Source organism: Rhinolophus sinicus, chromosome 17, assembly GCF_057876585.1.
Source record: "Rhinolophus sinicus isolate RSI-liver-muscle chromosome 17, RSI-T2T, whole genome shotgun sequence".
Classification (NCBI taxonomy): domain Eukaryota; kingdom Metazoa; phylum Chordata; class Mammalia; order Chiroptera; family Rhinolophidae; genus Rhinolophus; species Rhinolophus sinicus.
Window position 1 is genome coordinate 48,040,240 of NC_142517.1, and position 20,413 is coordinate 48,060,652.

Sequence of the window (20,413 nt, forward strand, 5' to 3'; positions counted from 1 at the left end):
CCACCCTGATGGCCAAGTGAAGGAATACGGGTCCCTCTATAGGCACCTGTCCCCTGAAGATTTTGAGAGGGTAAAGTACTTGACCAGCTTGCATTTTTGGTCTGCGTATTGGCAGTAGTATATAGCGTGGTTCAGAGAGGGACACCAAGGCAGGGAGACCAGTTATGAGGCTGTGAACTACAATATGAACGGCAAAGGGAGGTGGCCCTTAATGAGGGCAGAGGGAGGGAGAGGCGGTGATGGTGTGATACATGGGACCTGGAAGTGACTGTGTTTATTGGGAAGTGGAGGAGAGTTACCAAGTTTCTAGCCGGAAAGACTAAGGAGTACAGTGGTACCACTAATTAAGACAAGGAGCGCTGTTTGATTGTTGCGAAGCTGTTGGAGGCGCCTGGTAGATGCCCAGTGGAGGCATTCAGCAGGCAGCTGGAGACTGGAACTAAGGAGAGGCCCAGCTCACAGTAGGTTTGTCACTATACCTGGGGGAGTGGGAGAGAAAAGCGAGTGGGCAGAAGGCAGGAAAATGCCTCCTTACAAGGGGGCAAGCAGGTTGAGAGAGGTGGAAGGGGACCCAAGAGATACGAAAACAGAGCTGGAAGGAGAGGAAGTGAAGTATCGCTTGGACTGTCAATCCAGGGCATCAATAAAAGTGGTTGTTTACATCAGTTTTGCCCAACGGAACTTCCTGCAATGATGGGAATGTCCTATATCTATGCTGTTCAATACGGTAGCTACAGGCCACATGTGGCTACCGAGCACCTGAAATGTGACAACGGAGGAACTAAATTTTTAACCTTAAAGCCAAACCCCTGTGTTTTCAAGACAGTAATTTGCATAAAAGGCTGGATTTAAGATAGGAATTCATAGGCAGAAATGGTCAGAATCAGTACCAAAGAGTTTAAAAGTTTTTTTCGGCTACATTCAACACAGTATATTGAGAAACTCTAGGTTGAGTACCCTTTTGAATGGGTACTTAATTCTCAATGCGTTAATCTGAATGAATTGGCTGAAAGGGCAATTATATTGTTTGAATTGTGGCAAACCTTCAACAAATTGTTCGTTTGAAATGTATTTACCGCAACTGCCCATCTCATCACAACTATTCACCCTTCCCATACCCGACCCTCCTATTGGCAGCACAGGAGCTTTATTCGGTGACCATGCCCGAGAACACAGGCTTTAAGGACTAGGACCCACCACAGATAATCTAGGCATATTGGGCTCCCTGCCCCTCGCAACCAACCAGCTCTGCTATTGGCCGTTCTGAGATGTAACTCCATCGCTGTATATTCAGATCCAGGCTCCGGTGTTTCAAAGTCATTCAAAGACACCTTGCTCCCTTCCCAGAGAACTATTTTATACACCAAGAGTTTTTACAAAATCCAAAATAATTTTATTCACTTTTTCAGATTTTTGCTTCCACAAGGTGTTCAGCAAACATGCTAAGGCGACAGAATGTCTAGTTGGTCACGACATGCAACGCTGACCATTCAACTGATGACAGCAGCGACCACACCCACCTGAGCTACTGGCCCCACAGCACAAAGGGGGTTTGCGGGAACACACCGAACCCCACAGCAATCAGCAACCTGAGGTAGGTCTCTTTACAGTACAAAAGACTTCTACACCAGTGTCAGACACTGATTAGCAAGAGCTGCGTACAGTCGCAGACTTTGGAGAGAGAAAGAGACTGTGCGACAACTGCAGTGAGAAAGGAAAACAGACCCACAAAATCCTGAACCCTGTCACTGAACTGTGGAGGTGTGGGACCAGGCAAATGAAAAAGTACCACCGAAAAAAGCAGCAGTTGGCTCCCGGGTTTGGAACCAACAGATCTAGGAGCCGGAGCGCTCTGTGCAGTGGCCGGCGTCAGGAACCTGAGGCAGTGGGATACTCGGACTGGATTCTCGTTTAGAAACAACAGCAAAAAGAGGAAGGCAGGAAAGAAACTCCCCCTCGCCGAGGAATGTTTCTGATTCTCACTCCTGACAGAGGGAATGAAAAATGGTCTGGGGCGTTGCCCCACTGCTCTCCTGACAGAAACAGGGAAGTGACACCAGGACAGAAAGCAGGAGCCCTGAGAATTCACGGCACTCTGCGTGGCCTCTAACGGCCCCTCTTCTACTCCACCCTGCCCTGGAGTGGTTGTGGGGAGGTGACAGAGGGGGCCGACAGAGGGCCCCCTATTGCCACACATCTTCCTTTTGGACACCCAGAAAACCTGGCACCGTGAAACAACCAGCTAGTAAGGAACAATATGCTACCCTTTCCTATAGTCTAATAGCAAAACCAGACCTCTAGTACAGCAAACTGTACAAAAATGATAGAAAGGAATTGCACTGTTATTAGCACAGTGCTTATTTTAATATAAAATAAACAGCTTACATTTTCACTGTAAATATAGGCTATGTACAGAATTATATATAGATATAGCTACACGTATAAAGCTTCATTATAGGCCTCTGATACATTTATAATAACGGTTCCCTGAACCTTTTAGAGTGCAATTAAGAACAAAAACTAAATTCTGTTTACATGAATGTGGAATAAATACAATAATCAAAATATGACTCTCCCTAAAAGTGAAACACACAAGCCAATCCTGAACTGCTGTGCGAAAGATAAAATCGGGAAAGGCAAGGTTTCGGCAGGACAGGAAGAGCAGCCCGCCCTGGGCAGGGAATGGCAATGCTCCCAAGGAAAGACGCCGGCGGCAAGAGGAGTTAGCCCTTGACAGCTATTTTGTTCTCTGTAGCAGCAAACATGGCATAGAACCGGGAGCTGTCGTTGGACAGAAGGACCGATGGGGTGTCAAACTCCACCACCTGCAAAGGAAGGAGACGCCATCAGCATGTGACTCAGGGGCACTCAGGGTGATTCAGAGGAATCCACTGCTCAGGAAGGGGGGCAAGCCCAAAAGGCCCCTGAGGACGGAATCAGGGTGACAATTCAACTAGCCCTGCCATACCCAAATGGGTTCTTTTTTTCTTTTTCTGTTTTTTTTTTTTTAACTAACCAGGGTAAAAGGGAAAGGTTCTACAGAAAGACCTCCAGATCTCCTCCACATAATTCTTTCAGCCTTGGGTATAAAGGAACCAATCAACAAGACACTATAAGCTGCAGGGGGAAAAATTGCAGCTCAAGTCAAAAGCATAGCAGGCAAACGTCATCTTGTTGTGCAAGCTGATCTAAACCTATAGATGGAAAAGGAACAGCTCAGGATACCAGTTGGCAGGGAAAAAAAGGGAGTAAGGGATGGACTCAATCAATTTTCCATGCCTAGGATGGACTTCTATGCAGTCACTGAAAATCATATTGCAGTAGAAAAGTGAACGATATGCTGGCAGAACCTGCCTCCCATGATGGTGGCTGACAACGCCACATACTTTCCCAGCCTCCCTTGCTGCCAAGGTTGTGTCCCATGCCTTTGCCCTGCAAGGGGATGGAATAAATACAATAATCAAAATGTGATCATTGCAAGATTGTCTATAGCTAACAGCACCTGCAAGGAAAGAGGGAAATGAAGAAGGCTAGCCTGGGCCAGATTGTAGGAAAGCTTGGAACAGCAGGATATGAAGTTTGTTACCACATGGTTGTAAAAAGCAAGCAACACATGGTGGCTAGCCTCAATACACCTTGGGTAATTCTAGTCTCAATACTCCTCGGGTAATTCTTGTGTATGTGAACGAATTACTACATACACAGGCTCTCTGACCTAAGTCAAAGTGTCACTGTTCACAAGCAACATGAGAACCCAAGAGTGATTCTGACTCTGTCTCTTGATTGGGAGGGCTGCATCCCTGCCAATAGCAACCAGACCAGAGCCGCTATGGATGCTTAGAACACGCTGAGATGCCAATCAGCTGAGTCCTGCCAGGGGCCACTCTTCCTCCCAGACAAGGTCACATAGAGCCCAGGTCCCTCGGGGCTCAGTACCTGTCCCTGGGCCAGCACCATAATCCTATCAGAGCCCAGGACTGTATGCAGGCGATGGGCAATCGTCAGCATAGTGCAGTCAGCAAACGCTTCTCTGACGGTCTCTTGAATCAGTAAGTCTGTCTCCGTGTCCATGGCAGCTGTGGCTTCATCTAGAATCAGAATCTGCCAGGGAAGAGAGGAAAAAAGGATCTAACGAACTCCTTAAGCATTCTGGTTAATTTAGGCTTTACTAAAATGTATTTTAGTATTTGAATTTAACACCATATATTGTTTTTTCTAAGTAGGTTACACACATATGTAAAACTACTGTTTTGCTTAGAATTGATATAACTTCAAACCCATGTTTGCCTTGATGCCTATAAATAAAAGGATATGCATGTAATACGCATCGAACAAAATGCTCACCCTATGTGCTCTAACTCTGAGCAGTATGATAATCTCATTGGCCAGAAACAAAAGTCGCCCTTGGACACTGAAGGCCCAGGGAAGTTAAAAACAAAAAACACCCATATACGCAAATTGTGTCAGGGTTAATCCAGAAACATCTCCGGGCATTCTCTTAAAAAAGTGCCACTGGGCTCAGAGCCAGGAATGCCTTTGGACCTCATGCCACAAGGAAGGGCTGTTCTTCTACCTTCCCGTTCTTTTCTGCTGCTCCCCTTCCCCAGCACCCACCCGACTACCTTACCTTACAGTGACGGAGCAACGCTCTGGCTATGCACAAGAGCTGCCGTTCCCCCACCGAGAAGTTTTCCCCATTCTCCAGCACTTCAGATTCAAGTTTCAGAGGTAGCTGAGCAATCTGGGGAGAAAGAAAGCAGAAATTAGAAGGGTAAAAAAGTAAATTTTGAAAAAAGATCCATTACATTTTCCAAAAATCCAATAGTTAAGGTAAATTATTCTGAAACAGATGAAGGAAGTACTAGCCAAGAACCTGGCTCATCTGGAAAGAAGGCACAGGTGGGACTAGCATGTGCACCAGGACCACACTTCCCAGGACAGACCCTACTTCAAATGTACTATTCTGTTAGCTCATACCGTCAAAATGTCCTGAACATTCCAATTCTTTTCCGTTTGTTTGGTTTTTTTAAAAATTAGTTTCAGGTACACAAGACAAAGTAATACTTAGATGTTTATCATTTATATCCCTCACACTGTGTGAACCCCACCCCCCCTCCATTATCCCTCTGACATCACACACAGCCATTACATTTCCACTGTCTCTATTCCTAATGCTGTACTCCGCTTCTTGTAAGTACATACATATACACATACACACACACAAACACACACACACATATAAAATTATAGTTGGCATTCATTATTGTTCAGCTTCAGGTGTACAGTGCAGTGATCAGGCATCTACATCATCCCTGAGGTGGTCTCCCAAATGGGACAAGTGTCCATCAGATACCCTACAAAATCTTTACAACATTATTGATTACGTTCCCCAAATTAATTTTCAAAACCCCGTGGCCATCTCGTGGTTACTGACTGTTTCTAATCTCCTCACCTTCCCCTTTATCCCCACTGCCCCGCCCATCTAGCAACCCTCAGTTTTTCCTCTATGTCTCTAAAACTGTTTCTGATTAGTTCATTCACTTATTATTTTCTTTAGATTCCACATATAAGGGAGATCATATGGTATTTGTCTTTCTCTGTCTGACTTATGTCACTTAACATAATGTTCTCTAGGTCCATACATGTTGCTGCAAATGGTAAGATTTCTGTCTTCTTTATGGCTGCATAATACTCCATTGCATAAATGTACCACAGTTTCTTAATCCAGTTGTCTACCGATGGGCATTTCGGTTGTTTCCATGTCTTGGCTATTGTGTATAGTGCTGCAATAAATATAGGAGTGCGTAAAGATTTTTGAATTAGAGTTTTGTATTTCTCCAGATAGATACCTAGGAGTGGAATTGCTGGATCATAATGTAGTTCCAACTTCAGATTTTTGAGATACCTCCATACTGTTTTCCACAGTGGCTGCACCAATCTGCAATCCCACGAACAGTGCACAAGCGTTCCTTTTTCTCCACATCTGCGCCAGCACTTGTTGTTTGTTGATTTATTATGATAGACATTCTGACAGGGGTGAGGTGGTATCTCATTGTGGTTTTTATTTGCATTTCTCTGATGGTTAGTGAGGTTGAGCATTTCTTCATATGTCTGTTTGCCATCTGTATGTCCTTTTTAGAAAAATGTCTCTTCATGTCCTCTGCCCATTTTTTAATTGGGTTATTTTTTCGGAGTTGAGTTGAGTGAGTTTTTAATAAATTTGTGATATTAACCCCTTATCAGATATATCATTGGCAAATATCTTTTTCCATTCAGTAGGCTCCCATTTTGTTTTAATGATGGTTTTCTTTGCTGTGAAAAAAACTTTTTAGTTTGATGTAATCCCACATGTTTATTTTTTCTCTTACTTCCTTCGCGCGAGGGGATATATCAGTAAAAATGTTACTCTGGGTAATGTCTGTGAAGTTTCTTCCAGGAATTTTATGGTTTCAGATCTTACATTTAAGTCTTTAAGCCATTTTGAACTTATTTTTGTATATGGTGTAAGGAGGTGGTCCAGCTTCATTTTTTTGCATCTGTCTGTCCAGGTTTCCCAGCACCATTTATTGAATAGACTGTCTTTACCCCACCGTACATTCTTGCTTCCATTGTCGTAGATTAAACGGCCATATAGGCATGGATTTATTTCTGGACTCTCTATTCTAGTCCATTGATCTATGTGTCTGTTTTACAGATCTTTCACTTCTTTGGTTAAATTTATTCCCAGGTATTTTATAGTCTTTGGAGCAATTGTAAATGGGACTGTTTTTTTTAATTTCTCCTGATGTTTTATTACTGGTATATACAAATACAACTGATTTCTGAATATTAATTTTGTATCCTGCTACTTTACTAAATTCATCTATCAGCTCTAATAGTTTCTTGGTGGAGTCTTTAGGGTTCTCTATATATAGTATCATATCATCTGCATATAATGACAATTTTACTTCCTCCTTACCGATTTGGATGCCTTTTATTTCTTTTTCTTGTCTGATTGCTGTGGCTAGAACTTCCAGCACTATGTTGAATAGAAGTGGAGAAAGTGGGCAACTTGCCTTGTTCCTGATCTTAAGGGGAATGGTTTTAGCTTTTCCCCATTGAGTATGATGTTAGCTGTGGGTTTATCATATATGGCCTTTATTATGTTGAGGTATGATCCCTCTATTCCCACTTTCTTAAGGGTTTTTTATCATAAATTGCTGCTGGACTTTGTCAAATGCTTTTTCTGCATCTATTGATATGATCATGTGATTTTTATTTTTCATTTTGTTAATGTGGTGTATCACATTAATTGATTTGCGGATGTTGAACCACCCTTGCATACCAGGGATGAATCTCACTTGATCATGGTGTATGATCTTTTTAATATATTGCTGAATTCTGTTCGCTAATATTTTGTTGAGGATTTTTGCATCTATATTCATTAGAGATATCGGCCTGTAGTTTTCTTTTTTTGTGGTGTCTTTGTCTGATTTTGGGATCAGGGTAATAGTGGTTTCGTAAAAAGTGTTTGGGAGTTTTCCCTCCTTCTGGATTTTTTGGAAGAGCTTGAGGAGAATAGGTGATAATTCTTTTTTGAACGTTTTGTAAAATTCACCTGTAAAGCCATCTGGTCCAGGGCTTTTGTTTGTTGGGAGATTGTTGATTACGGATTCAATTTCCCTGGTGTTAATCAGTCTATTCAGGTTTTCTATTTCTTCTTGAGTTAGTCTTGGAAGGTTGTACGCCTCTAGAAAATTGTCCATTTCTTCCAGATTGTCAAATTTGTTGGCATATAATTGCTCATAGTAATTTCTTAAAATTTTTTGTATTTCTGCGGTGTCTGTTGTCACTTCTCCTCTTTTATTTCTGATTTTATTAACTTGGGCCCTCTCTCTCTTTTTTTTAATGAGTCTGGCTAAAGGTTTGTCAATTTTGTTTATCTTCTTTAAGAACCAACTCTTGGATTCATTGATCTTTTGTATTGTTTTTCTGGTTTCTATTTCATTTATTTCCGCTCTGATCTTTATTATCTCCTTCCTTGTACTTCCTTTGGGCTTATTTTGCTGTTCTTTTTCCAGACCCCTTAAGTGTAAAGATAAACTGTTGATTAATGATGCTTCTTGTTTCTTTAGGTAGGCCTGCAATGCTATGAATTTCCCTCTTAGGACTGCTTTCGCGACATCCCATAGATTTTGGGTCATCGTGTTTTCATTTTCGTTTGTCTCAAGATATCTTTTGATTTCTTCTTTGATCTCCTGGTTGACCCATTCATTATTTAGTAACATGTTATTCAGCCTCCATGAATTGGTGTGTCTTCCAGTTTTTTTCCTGTAGTTCATTTCTAATGTCATAGCACTGTGGTCAGAGAAGACAATTGGTATGATTTCAATTTTCTTAAATTTATCAAGACTTGTTTTGTGGCCTAACATATGGTCTATCTTGGAAAATGTTCCATGTGCGCTTGAGAAGAACGTGTATTCTGCAGCTTTGGGGTGAAATGCTCTGAAAATATCGATTAAATCCAAGTGGTCCAATGTGTCATTTAAGGCTGTTGTTTCCATATTGATTTTCTGTCTGGAAGACCTGTCCCTTGTTGTCAGAGGTGTGTTGAAGTCCCCTGCTATGATAGTGTTACTGTTGATCTCTGTCTTTATGTCAGTCAATATCTGTTTTATATATTTAGATGCTCCTACGTTGGGTGCATAGATGTTTACTAGGGTTATGTCCTCTTGTCAGATCGATCCCTTTATTATTATATAGTGCCCATCTTTGTCTTTTAACATGTTCTTCATTTTAAAGTCTATTTTGTCAGATATAAGTATTGCAACTCCAGCTTTTTTCTCATTTCCATTTGCATGAAATATCTTCCTCCAACCCTTCACTTTCAGCCTGTATGTGTCTTTTGATCTGAGGTGAGTCTCTTGTATACAGCATATACAAGTGTCTTGCTTTCTTATCCACTCAGCCACCCTATGTCTCTTGATTGCAGCATTTAATCCGTTTACATTTAAAGTGATTATTGATAGGTATATAGTTATTGCCATTTTTAAATTTGTAGTTAGATTGTTTTCATCTTTCTTCTATTTACAGAAGTCCTTTTAGTATTTCTTGCAGTGCTGGCTTGGTGGTAATAAATTCCTTTAGCTTATTCTTTTCTGGGAAGCTCTTTATCTCTCCATCAACTTTAAATGATAGCCTTGCTGGATAAAGCAATCTAGGTCGTAGGCCTTTGTTTTCCATCACTTTGAGTATCTCCTGCCACTCCCTCCTGGCCTTCAATGTTTCTGTAGAAAAGTCATTTGACAGTCTTATGGGAGTTCCCTTGTATGTAACCCTCTGTCTTTCTCTTGCTGCTTTTAGTATTTTCTCTTTGTCTTTAACCTTTGCCATTTTAACTATAATGTGTCTTGGTGTGGACCTGTTTGGGTTTATCCTGCTTGGAACTCTCTATACTTCCTGGGCTTGTATGTTGGTTTCCTTCATCAGGTTAGGGAAGTTTTCGGACATTATTCAAATATGTTCTCAATCCCTTGCTTCCTCTCTTCACATTCTGGTATTCCTATGATGCGCATGTTGTTGCACTTGATGTTATCCCAGAGGTCTCTTAAACCATCTTCATTGTTTTTTATTCTTTTGTTTTTCTGTTGTTCTGTTTGGGTGATCTCTGCTAACTTGTCTTCTAAGTCGCTGATTTGATCCTCTGCCTCATCTAACCTGCTGTTAATTCCTTCAAGTGAGTTCTTTATTTCAATAATTGTGTTCTTTAGTTCTAACTGGTTGTTCGTTATGATTTCTCTATCCTTCTTTATGTCATCTCTAAGTTCTTTAAACATTCTTATCATCAGTGTTCTGAACTCTGTCTCTGATAGGTTGGTTACCTCTGTTTCATTTGGTTCCAATTCTGGAGGTTTCTTCTGTTCTTTTATTTGGGACATGTTTCTTTGTTTCCCCATTCTAGCTGACTCTCTGTGTTTGCTTCGATGTATTAGGTAGATCCCTTAGAGTTCTTAGTTCTTGCTGGGTTATCTTATGTAGTATGTGTCCTTTATATTTGACTTGCACTACTTCATTCTTCTCCTCTGCGTGTGTTCCAAAGCTGACTCCTGTGTTGTGTATACTGTCCTGTTAAAGAAGATCTTTAATTGCTTTTCACTTGTGAGTAGGTGGGGTTAACTCCTAGGCTGACTAGTTGTGAGACTTGGCTCTGCCCACCGCAGGGTGTTCTGCTGTGTGAGGGTTGAACGCTTAAATGTGGTTTGGCCTCTATGGGCTCTTGTGACTGTAAAGGCTTCCCTCTGGGTGTTTTACTTGTAGGTCAAACCTGGTAGTACTCTGGTTTGGTCTGGAGTTGTCCTCTGGGTGTGTTGAATCTTGTGCCTCTTAAGCTGGGCCGTGGTAGGGCAATTTCAGAACAAAGCAAATCACCAAGCACAACAACAACAACAACAACAACAAAGAAAAAATCAAATACCTTCACATGTAAAAACAACCGACAACCCCCACTCAACACAGGCAAAGATATCAAAGATATAAAGACAAAACAAAACAAAACAAAAAGCAGCGCCAGTCTTGGCTTAAGCCCACCAAGTAATCTCCAGGTTGTCCTCTGCTGTACCAAAGAGTCCTCTGCGTATTGTGCAGGCAGAGCCAGTTAGCTGGTGCCCAGAGTGACGTTGGGACTGCAGATTTAGATGCGTGGGGCTGAGGGGTCTGGATGGTAGTTTCTACAAAGTCAGTGCAGTTTCTGCTCTTGCCTGCACATATGCACACTGAGAGTAGCACCACCAGCCCTGTGTCCAGTTCTCCTGAGTCTTAGGGCACCTCTTCCATGTGTGTGTGTGTGTGTGTTTGTGTGTGTGTGGCGGGTGGGAGATTTCTGAGCTGCTGAAAGCCCAGAGCTGTGTCTGCTGCTTACTGCTGACCCCTGGGAGTGCCTCTGAAGTTGTAATTGCCCTGCCCTAGGCAGGCCAGAAAGGGTTGGGGCTGGGGATGGAGGGGTCTTCTCTCTCCCAGCCCAGCAAAAATCACACTCTTCCCAGCCTCTTCCCTGGGTCAGAGCTGCACACCAGTCTTCCCAGAGTCTGAGCACTAAGGCTCCTCTGTAATCTGACACGACTCCTCAGTTCAGGGGCCAGTTTAAGTCCCTGGAAGGGTGGGGGTAGGATTGCAAGAGCAGGGGGAGGGGCCCAGGTATGGAGTTTGTGTCCTTTGTCCGGCCTAGGGCCCAACTGGAGGTCTCACTGAGGTTATTGCCTCAAATGCTGGATATGCTGCCCCCTCGGCAGGAGAGATCAGCTGTGGGACACAGGGAAAGAGCCCACCTCCTGGCTTTTGTGTTCTCCGTTCTGTCCTGGGATCCCCTGCGTCTCTGCATCTGCGGATGCCGGATGCTTTTCCACTGCCACAGGTGCAGACTGCATTTCCACAGTCGTAAATACGGACCGCGTCCCCAAAGCCGCAGATGCGGGCTGCGTCCCCAAAGCCGCAGATACGGGCTGCGTCCCCAAGACTTGGGCTCCAGCGGAGGGACAGTGACTCGGGGGGCCTTGGGGATACACAGGGGGCAGACTGAGGAGTGTGGCATCAGTGGGAAGACTGGAGGACAGTCGGCATTTTCCCCTGAGGGATCCTCTCTCCAATTATTTTCATGTCTCCAAATCCTGGCAGAGAGTGGCCCTAATTTTTGGGTCACTGGGAGATGGGGTAAACAAAACTGCTGTCTTTCTGATGTGTACAGCTTGACAGGCCCATGGCTGTCAAACCTCTTTTGGTAAGCTATAGAACCTATTCTCCAAATGTAATTGTTTGAGGACGCCCAACCTGAAAGAGGTAAAACAGGGGACCCTGAGCTTCACTTAGCACAGGGGCGTGAGAGCACCTCCTCCAGGGGAGGGGTAGTGATCTGTAGACTGGCCCCTGGAGGGCACCGGCTGAGCTACCCTAAGAGGTCTATGAATCTATATGCATACCGCATGTTTTCCGCAGACTCAATCAGTGATATATCTTTTGCACATATATAGATGCTTCAAAAGCCTGCTATACTGTTATGATTAATAAAATATAAATTAATTTACAAGCATTAGTGAGTGCTGAGTGGTTGTCATTTATATCTTCATAATCAATGGATAGTGAAAAGGGCAATTTGATCATGGGCTTGGGGGGGAGAGGCGAGGGTCAGGAAATATCAACGTTTATGCCCTTTCTGAAATGCCTGGGAAACCCTGCTCTAAAGTGCTCCTCCACAGACATCCTGGAAGTAGAGGGTCATGCCAGGCTGGACAGAAGCAGCCCAAGAAGGCTCACGAATGACCACAGCATCGCTGCATTTCCACCCTTGAAATTCCAGCAAAGCTTGCCCTCAGTTCTTTACTTACGCATTCTTCTTCGTGTTTTGTTGTTGTTGTTGTTGATGTTTTACTTATTTTTATTTGCTTAAAGTAAGAAGAGGTCCCAGATTTTTAAATGCCTCAGGTCCCAGAATAGCTACCTTCAGCCAGGTTTCAGGGCTGTGAAGTAGCTACTGGCCTAAATAGGAAAATTCCACCAAAAGGAGATTGAATTTTTTCCCTCAACATACATTTTTGCTTTAAGGTTGTCAAAACGATGCCATCTAAGAGGAGTGGTTTAAATACAAGCAGAAGCTGATATGGATTAACTCTCACAGGATAATCTTTTTTGCTTTCTAAGAAGCCTTGAACCTTTGCATCTTATTTCTCTTCAACAGTCATGGCAGTATCTTAGGAGAGATTTCTCAGCTTACAGCCACAGGCTAGGAGAAATAAGGAGTAACATGGCGTGGGCATCCTGGTATTTCTAGTCTTGTACATGAAGTCTTGATATGTACACATATCCTGGGACAGAGCATATTTGGGGAGAAACAGCTTGCCATTGATAACTCGTGTCATACAATATCCAGCACAGATGGTGGTGTTGATGGTTAGGCAATAAGCATATTCTTTCCTTTTGACATGTAACATATTCTCAGTTGGAATACAAAGAGACACTGCTTGCCCACATGCAGGGCCAAAAAGCACGGCCATCAGGAAGACAGCACTCGTGCCCACAGTACACGAGATCACGTAGTAAAGCTCCTCATTCCAAGTGTCACTTAGCTCCACTGGGCAGTGAAATGGCAAGCTTGCTGACAGACTCACGGGCTCTGAGGTCCAGCGCTGGGGCAGCAGCCCAAAAGGTGCCAGGGACACACAGAGAGAAACCGAACCATCTGGCTTCAGGGTGAGGGCTGGAGGGGCAGCCCTCTCCCTGACAGGGCAGAAGCCATTGCCCCTTTGCCAACACCTCCCCTCCCCTGCATGTTGACACAGGCAATAGCCATATCTGAGTCTCCATCAACCTCTACTTACACATTCTTTCATGTGTGTCCTTTCCAGGGCATCCCAAATCTGGTCTTCAGTGTACTGGTTGAAGGGATCCAAATTTGATCTAGGGAGAAGCATAACAGGAATTTCTCAGTGACCAACATGTAAGCGACAATACTGCAAAGGCTGTCTGAGACAAAAGTTTAAACACGCATGGAAAAAGGAGGGCTTAACTCCCGTTAAGTTCACAGATGGCTCATTCCCCAAATAGCCAGAGGTGGAAGCTGAGACAGCAGCACTGCCTCTGAGAACAGACAGGGTCTCCCTTGCTTTTTTTGTAAAGCTTTGTTTTATTTTAACTTTTATAACAGTTATAGAGAAAACATTAAGAAATATAGATATGCAAAACACAAAACAAAAACCAATACGTTTTAACCTTTAATTAACCTCTAATCACACCCCTAAAAACAAACACTGTTAGCATTTTGGCATATATTCTAGATTTTTTCCTATGCATATACATATTAAAATACATCTCTACGTACAAACTTAGGAAAATGCCCTTTTTCTTTCTGATATACCAGGGTGAGAGCAGGGACCCGATAACAGCTAGCTGACCAGGAAAAGGAGCAGATCCAGGAGAAAGGCAGAGGGAAATTAGAATAAAGGGCAAATGAAGAGGAAGGATTTCACTGGTTCAGAAAACCAGCTTGGGAACTCTTCTTGCTTCCTGTCCTCACAGTACCTGCTACACGGAAATCAAGGACACCAAAAGAATAGGACTAGACATTTTTGGAAATGTTACAGACAGGAGAAAAAGATCTTGGTCGTGAAGGATGAGGGTAGAGAGGTAGTAGTGGAACAGATATTTGGTGGAAATTGGGATGTCACATTAATTTGGGGGGTCTTGTCTCAATCTAAACATGATGTTTATGACACTAGTACTCTGAAAGGTATTAGGTATAATTTGCTTTGCTCATAAATTATGCTTGGCATATGGGAAAATCTTTTTAGCTCTGTGCCTCATTTATCCCCATGTCTGGGGTTACTAATTACAGGCATGCAAGGACAAGCAGGTCACCATCACAGAGGGGCTCACCTGAGTCCACGAGGAAGGCTGAAACCTGCTTCGCCATGTCCTCTGGGCTGTCTCTGGAGACTCAACCTGACCCTGCTCTCTTGTGCCTCTTGCCCTTGGCACATGTGCTTCCCCCCTACGTGGAACATGCACACCTCTCCCCACCCTTGTACTAGAGAGACGATGGTAAAAGCCAGGGCTCTGGAGCCAGGCTGGTTGATTCCTCTACAGCTTCTATCAATGACAGCTATGTGAGCCTGCCCCGGGGGCCTAACCATGCTTCCGTTCCTCATGTGCAAGACAGGATAAAAGAGGACCTCATCGAAAGGCTGTTGTGAGGACTACACGTCACGGGTATAAAGCACCTGTAAGAGCCCCTGCTTCTGGGTGGGCACTGTGAATGTGAGAGCGATTGGAAGGCTGTTATCATCACCATCATCGCTATTCCTTGGCCACGATTCCTCCTCGTCCTTCAGGGCTCATCTTAGATGCTTCTTTAGGAAGCGTCTCCTGACCCTTCAAGTCTGGATGAGCTGTCCCTCTGTCACCCTTACCATGGCACTCATCACTCTGTTCCTTCGTCTCTCTGCCCCATTGGATCAGGATCACTGTCTGGATTTTATTCACAGCTGTATCCCACGTACACCATCTAGTATTTTTTGTATGAATACAAGAACTTATTTCTCTCATCCTTATTTGACTTCCTGATAAGAGGTATTAATATGTCACAACTTAAGTATTTAGGTAATAACAGGAGCAAAGAGCCGTACAGTGGAGAGAAAGTGTGTACACACACAGGATCTGAGCAGACTGGGCTCAAATCTCTGCTCTGCCTCTTACCACCTACATGACTTTAGACAAATTACGGCTCAGCTATAAAATGGGGATGCAGTGAGATGGCTTGGTAGGTTATTGTAAACAGTAGATAGTGTATGTACAGTGCCTGGAACACAGTGGACACTCGATAACTGGCAGCTGTTAAACTGACAACGTACATCTGGACATGTTAGGTGTCTGGTTCCAATGTTTGGTGGTTTTCTGACTCATGTATTCATGCATTTTCCAAGTGGACACGATAACCCAGGATCCTGAATAACCAGGATCAGAAATTGTTCTGGTGAAGTCCTATCTGTGAAAGGTCTGAATGGGGAAGACTGATCTTCAAAGGCCTGACATGTAGGAAGAGCCCTCTTATTTAAAGAGGAAGGTGGTCTGATTTGTTGATGACCTAAAAATTCCTTAGAGCTCTTTACAAGAGTCTTTTGGAAGTTCTTACCAGTTCCACTAAGACAAAGAAAGAAAGACAGAAAGAGAGAGAGAGAGAGAGAGAGAGGGAGGGAGGAGGGGGGAGGGAGGGAGGGAGGGAGGGAGGGAGGGAGGAAGGGAAGGCTCCCCAAAGCAATAGAATAATTTAGAGACAACTGAAAGACCTTTGGACTCTAAGAACCTGCTTCAAATTTGGAGCAACTTCCATTCCATCTAGAGTGTTAGCTGCTTCTGTCTGAAGGCGTTTGGGCCCAGAATAAACCAAAACAGAAAGAGTCACTTGTGGGCATTGTTGCTGTGATCATGAGCTGAGAGCTAGAGATATTCCTTTAAAATAATAATAATAATGGGCAGATCAAAAAGGAGTGAGGGCATCTGAAAAGGAAGAAATGAGGACACTGCTTCTTGCTAACAAATGGACACCAGGCAGAGGTGCTCCAGGGGCTGAGAAGGTGCTTGTCTCCCCACAAGGAGACTGAAGAAGACTCAGACAGACTGTAGTGACAGCTGCAGTCAGTGAGTCTCACTGAGGGACAGATTAACCCCCAGCAGAGCTAGGCTGCGACCATCTACAAGGATGCAAAGCGCTCCAGCAGGGGCTGGTTAGGGCAGAGTCAGAGATAGGCTTCCTCACACCAGGAAGCACAGGGCCCTCTGGAGGAAGAAAAGGATTGCCAAGGCCATGAACGAAGGAAAGTCGTTTGTTTAGGGCTGGATGAAAAGGGACCTCTCTTCTTGGAGCCAACTATCAGGGCAAAAGGCAGAGGAAAGGCACTGGCCACAGCTATTGGAATGGACTGATATTCTGGCTAATCTGGGGTGGGGTGTGCCCCCATATGGTCTGGTCTATCATTTAGATTGTAGGCTGTCTGTATGCAGAACTATTCCAGCACTTTTATCTTGTGACTTTTTTTGAGTTTTGTTTGTTTCATTTTGGTTTTACCTTGCTTTCCCACTAAGAGGTCCTTATATGTTTTAATTGCATGTTGGTATCCCAAGAAGATATACCCATCCTCAGTGCTGGTTAGTGGTGATGGAGATACAGTCTCCAAATCTGGAGTCTCTAGGAGGAAGCTGAGGAAATAGCTGATCTATCCTGCCCTTGCTTTGGGAAACTCATTATATAGGCTTTCTAATTTTCTAAGAAAAGCAAAAGAACTCCAAAAGCTGAATGTTCTTTGGGATCTCTAAGAAAACTGAGAGGATATAGGAGGATAGAAGGTCTGGGACTTTGTCTTCAGTGTCTACCACTGGCTTAAAAAGCCAAAATTACAGCTGGCGGAAAATGAAACTTACATGATTTCCTAAGTTTGCAGAGCTGAGCCCAAATAGCACTCTGAGCTCCATAACTAAAACCCCAGGGCATTAGCACACCAGAGACTGAGCTTGTTCACCAAGTGGCAACATGTCTATGGAGCTGATAACAAATGGCCCAACTCCCACAAAAGCTGTGCTTCCATGATATTCTACAAAGCCCAGCGGCACATGCCAGCAGGTCAATTCTTTACCATTAACTCCAGAAGCCCTGATTCACAGACCCATAGGAAATACTGTAAACTTTTGAAATGAACACTGAGGCTTCTTGGTGGCAGCATATTCAAGGGAAGTCTAACATTTAACATGCCCTTACTTCCTCGCTTCCAAATGATGTTTAAAAAAATGAAGAAAAATATGGTTCTTTTGTCCGGAGCCAAAAATTACAAGGCCAATTTTATTCTCAGAGGTGTTCCTGTGGCATCTAAAAGTAGAGCTCTATAGGAAAGAAGCACAGATTTGGTACTATCTTTCCATTTCTTAATTTTAGACCTGAATCTTCAATAAATTCTAATTCTCTTCTGATGTTGCTGATTTGACCTTGTTATCTCAATACCCAAAGGGAATGACTTGTGATCAACAAATTCATTAGTGGTGATGCTGCCCAAATTCATTAGTGTTTTAAAGAAATGCCACAATAAACACACCCAAGAGTGCTGTCCCTACATGAATGTATGTGAGAATTCAGTTATCTACCAACCTTCCCTGAATCAGGGACTTCAAATGACATTTCTAAAGCGAAGGGATGGAGCTGGGGGGAGGACCTAGTTTTAAAGACAAGTGTAAACACTGCCCATGGTTATTTGAAATTAAGTTGGTACCAACTGTTTTCGGAAACTGCTAAAAATTAAAGAGGAAATGGTAATATTACTTTTAGAGTGATTTTTAAAAAAGAAGTTCTATCTAAATCAAGTATACAGTTAAAGCTGTTTTTATTCTGAAAGAGGCAACTTGAATAGGAATGGACACAAATTATGGAAACCCATTGTTTTTAGGAGGCGAAAGCTTAAGGTAGGATAAAGTATAAGGAAAGATAATGGGATTAAATATACTTCCTTCTTAGTTACTATTTTAAGAGGTCAGGAAGAGAAATTTTATCTTTGGCTTGCTGACAGATTTCAGAGAGAAGCATCATTCAAGGTATCAAAGTTGGGGGAAGATACTGGAAAATGGAAAAATGTGAGTGATAATAATGCCTGAAAACCACCTTAGGACGGCAACTTTGAGTGTACTTAGGAGAGATGACAGCGTGGAGTGGGAGGAAGATGGAGGATGACGGTGATGAGGCTGAAGAGGGCTGCTACCATTTACTGAACGCTCACCATTTCCCAGGCTCTGTGTTTGCATGATTTGTATAAATGTATTTAATCTTCACAAGAGGTCTTACTGAGATCCCCATTTTATCTTAGGAGTCATCATGCACTTGTTCGAAGTCACAGAGCAGAGATCTGAGCTCAAATCACCACACTGCAGACCCCATTCCGTTAATGAGGCGCCCTATACAGGGGAGCGCCCCCTACCTCTGCAATGAGAAGCATGCAGAACAGTGGGAAAAGCGTTAGACTAGAGTCCACTCAATCTCAGTCCCACATGGAGGCTCTACCAAGCTCAGCTGGCCTCGAAATGAGGCATGAAGCTCACTCAGGTCCTCACCTGACAGTGCCGCTGAATAGCACTGGCTCTTGAGGAATGATGGAGAGTTTGCTTCGGAGGTCGGCAAGGCCAATATCACTGATTCTCAGTCCATCAATCTTGATGCAGCCTCCAGATAACTCCACCAGGCGGAAGAGAGCCATCCCCAGAGAGGACTTCCCTAATGAGTCAGAAGACATGCAGAAAAGTAGCTCATTAGCAAATTCTGTGAAGACAAAACTGGTTTATTCTCGGGGCCGAATCATGTATTTTTCCATTTCTATTCAATCATTATTTCAACGGATTCACTCAGATAATATATAAAACGATAGCGAGAAACAGAAAAAGAAGAAGAACTTTACTGAGCTACTGAGCATATACATTTAAGTCACACAGCTTCAACCTGAGAAGGAATGAGACGGATCGTGACACCTCATGAGAGTAAAATGGAAAAATGCTTCCTTTGCCCTTAGGAACAGGTACACAGCATTTAATGCTTCTCAGGTAAAGTGAGGAAAACAGAGGTCTTATAGCAAGGAGCTAATGGCAAACTAGAGGACAACATGTCTTCTCGCTCTTTGGTCCCTTTAACGTAGCTGAGAAACAAGACAAGGCCTCCCATTGGCGCAGCAACAGCTGGGGAAGGGAAGAAGTTCCTGAGTAAATGAGTGGCTGAGGGTGACTGCACCATGACAGGGAACTGTCCTAGAAAAGCAGGTTTGGGTTCAGTAGCATGCTGACAAGCATAGCAGCTTACCTTAATTGAATCTTCACGTTAAGAGTCACATGTGTAATTCAGGGAGATAACATCAATCTCCCATAATCTCACTGTTACTTTGGATACATTTCCTTTTAGACTTTTTCTCAGAGTTGAGATCATGGTAGAGATACAATGTTTTAACTGCTTTTCCCACTTAACATTACATAATAAGCATTCCGCCATGTTATTAACTTTTCAAGATAAAATGTTGGTGGCTGCAATATATATTCCATCACGCGGAGGAACTCTCGCTCGTCCAGTCCTCTACTGCTGGGACACGTAGTTTATTTAAAACGTACTATAATAATGTTAGGGCGTTTTTCTCTGAAAGTGGAAAAGATTGCTAAATCTATGAACTCAAGGTTAGCAACTGTATAACTGTGGTATTGCATAAATGGCAAAATAATAATAATAATAATAATAATAATAATAATAACAATAGTGTTACAGCATACGTCAGTGCTCAAACTTTGCTTCTACCTTAGATGAGCTCCTTGGGATAGATTCTCAGAAATGAAACTACTATGTCAAAAGATATAAACATTTATACAGCTCTATCTAGTACCTCTACTCCCCCAAAAAAGTCTGACATAGTCCTACCTATCTACCGTTCTGCAATGCAGACCCATGGTTTAGATTTAGAACTACAGGATTTTAGCTGTTAGACTACATTTCCTCGGCTGGATGCTGGGTGCCTCCCTCCTCCTGCTTCCCTGTTCTGAAAGACCTCTCATGAGAGAGCTTCATGACTACGTCTATTCAGTGGTCACTGAGCGTGCAAATACCCTGCCTTGCTCCAGGGTCTCTAGCCATATGTCTGCTGTCGGAATTTGTCCCCTGGGCCGACCCCGATCAAAGAACCTAATAGGAACCTGGAGAAACGTCCACCTTCGTAAGGCAGGATTCTTCAAATCTATCCACCAGAAATGAGTTGGGAAACCCAAGTCCATATAGCAGGACAGTTCTTAATGAGGACTTACCCTACTAGAAGTGACTGGCTTTATTCAGGATTGGGGATCTGGTTAGTGGTCCCGTATCTAGATATAAGGGGAGGGAGACTCT

General features: G+C 43.2%; 1 protein-coding gene across 6 annotated transcripts in view; it reads right to left on the bottom strand.

The window, feature by feature from the left end:
• Nucleotides 1-1,370: 1,370 nt before the first annotated feature.
• The window catches only part of ABCC5 (ATP binding cassette subfamily C member 5), a 78,193-nt gene continuing 59,150 nt past the window's right edge, over nucleotides 1,371-20,413 (bottom strand). For all 6 annotated transcript variants that reach the window (XR_016019738.1, XM_019735793.3, XM_088794190.1 and 3 more), the window contains 5 exons: nucleotides 18,613-18,772; nucleotides 13,347-13,425; nucleotides 4,628-4,741; nucleotides 3,937-4,101; nucleotides 1,371-2,825 (listed from right to left, as the gene is read on the bottom strand). Coding sequence is in view for 5 of the 6 variants with exons in the window: in XM_019735793.3 (XP_019591352.1) it covers nucleotides 2,724-2,825; nucleotides 3,937-4,101; nucleotides 4,628-4,741; nucleotides 13,347-13,425; nucleotides 18,613-18,772 (620 nt within the window). In the remaining variant the exon portion in view is untranslated. The remainder of the gene's footprint in view (nucleotides 2,826-3,936; nucleotides 4,102-4,627; nucleotides 4,742-13,346; nucleotides 13,426-18,612; nucleotides 18,773-20,413) is intronic.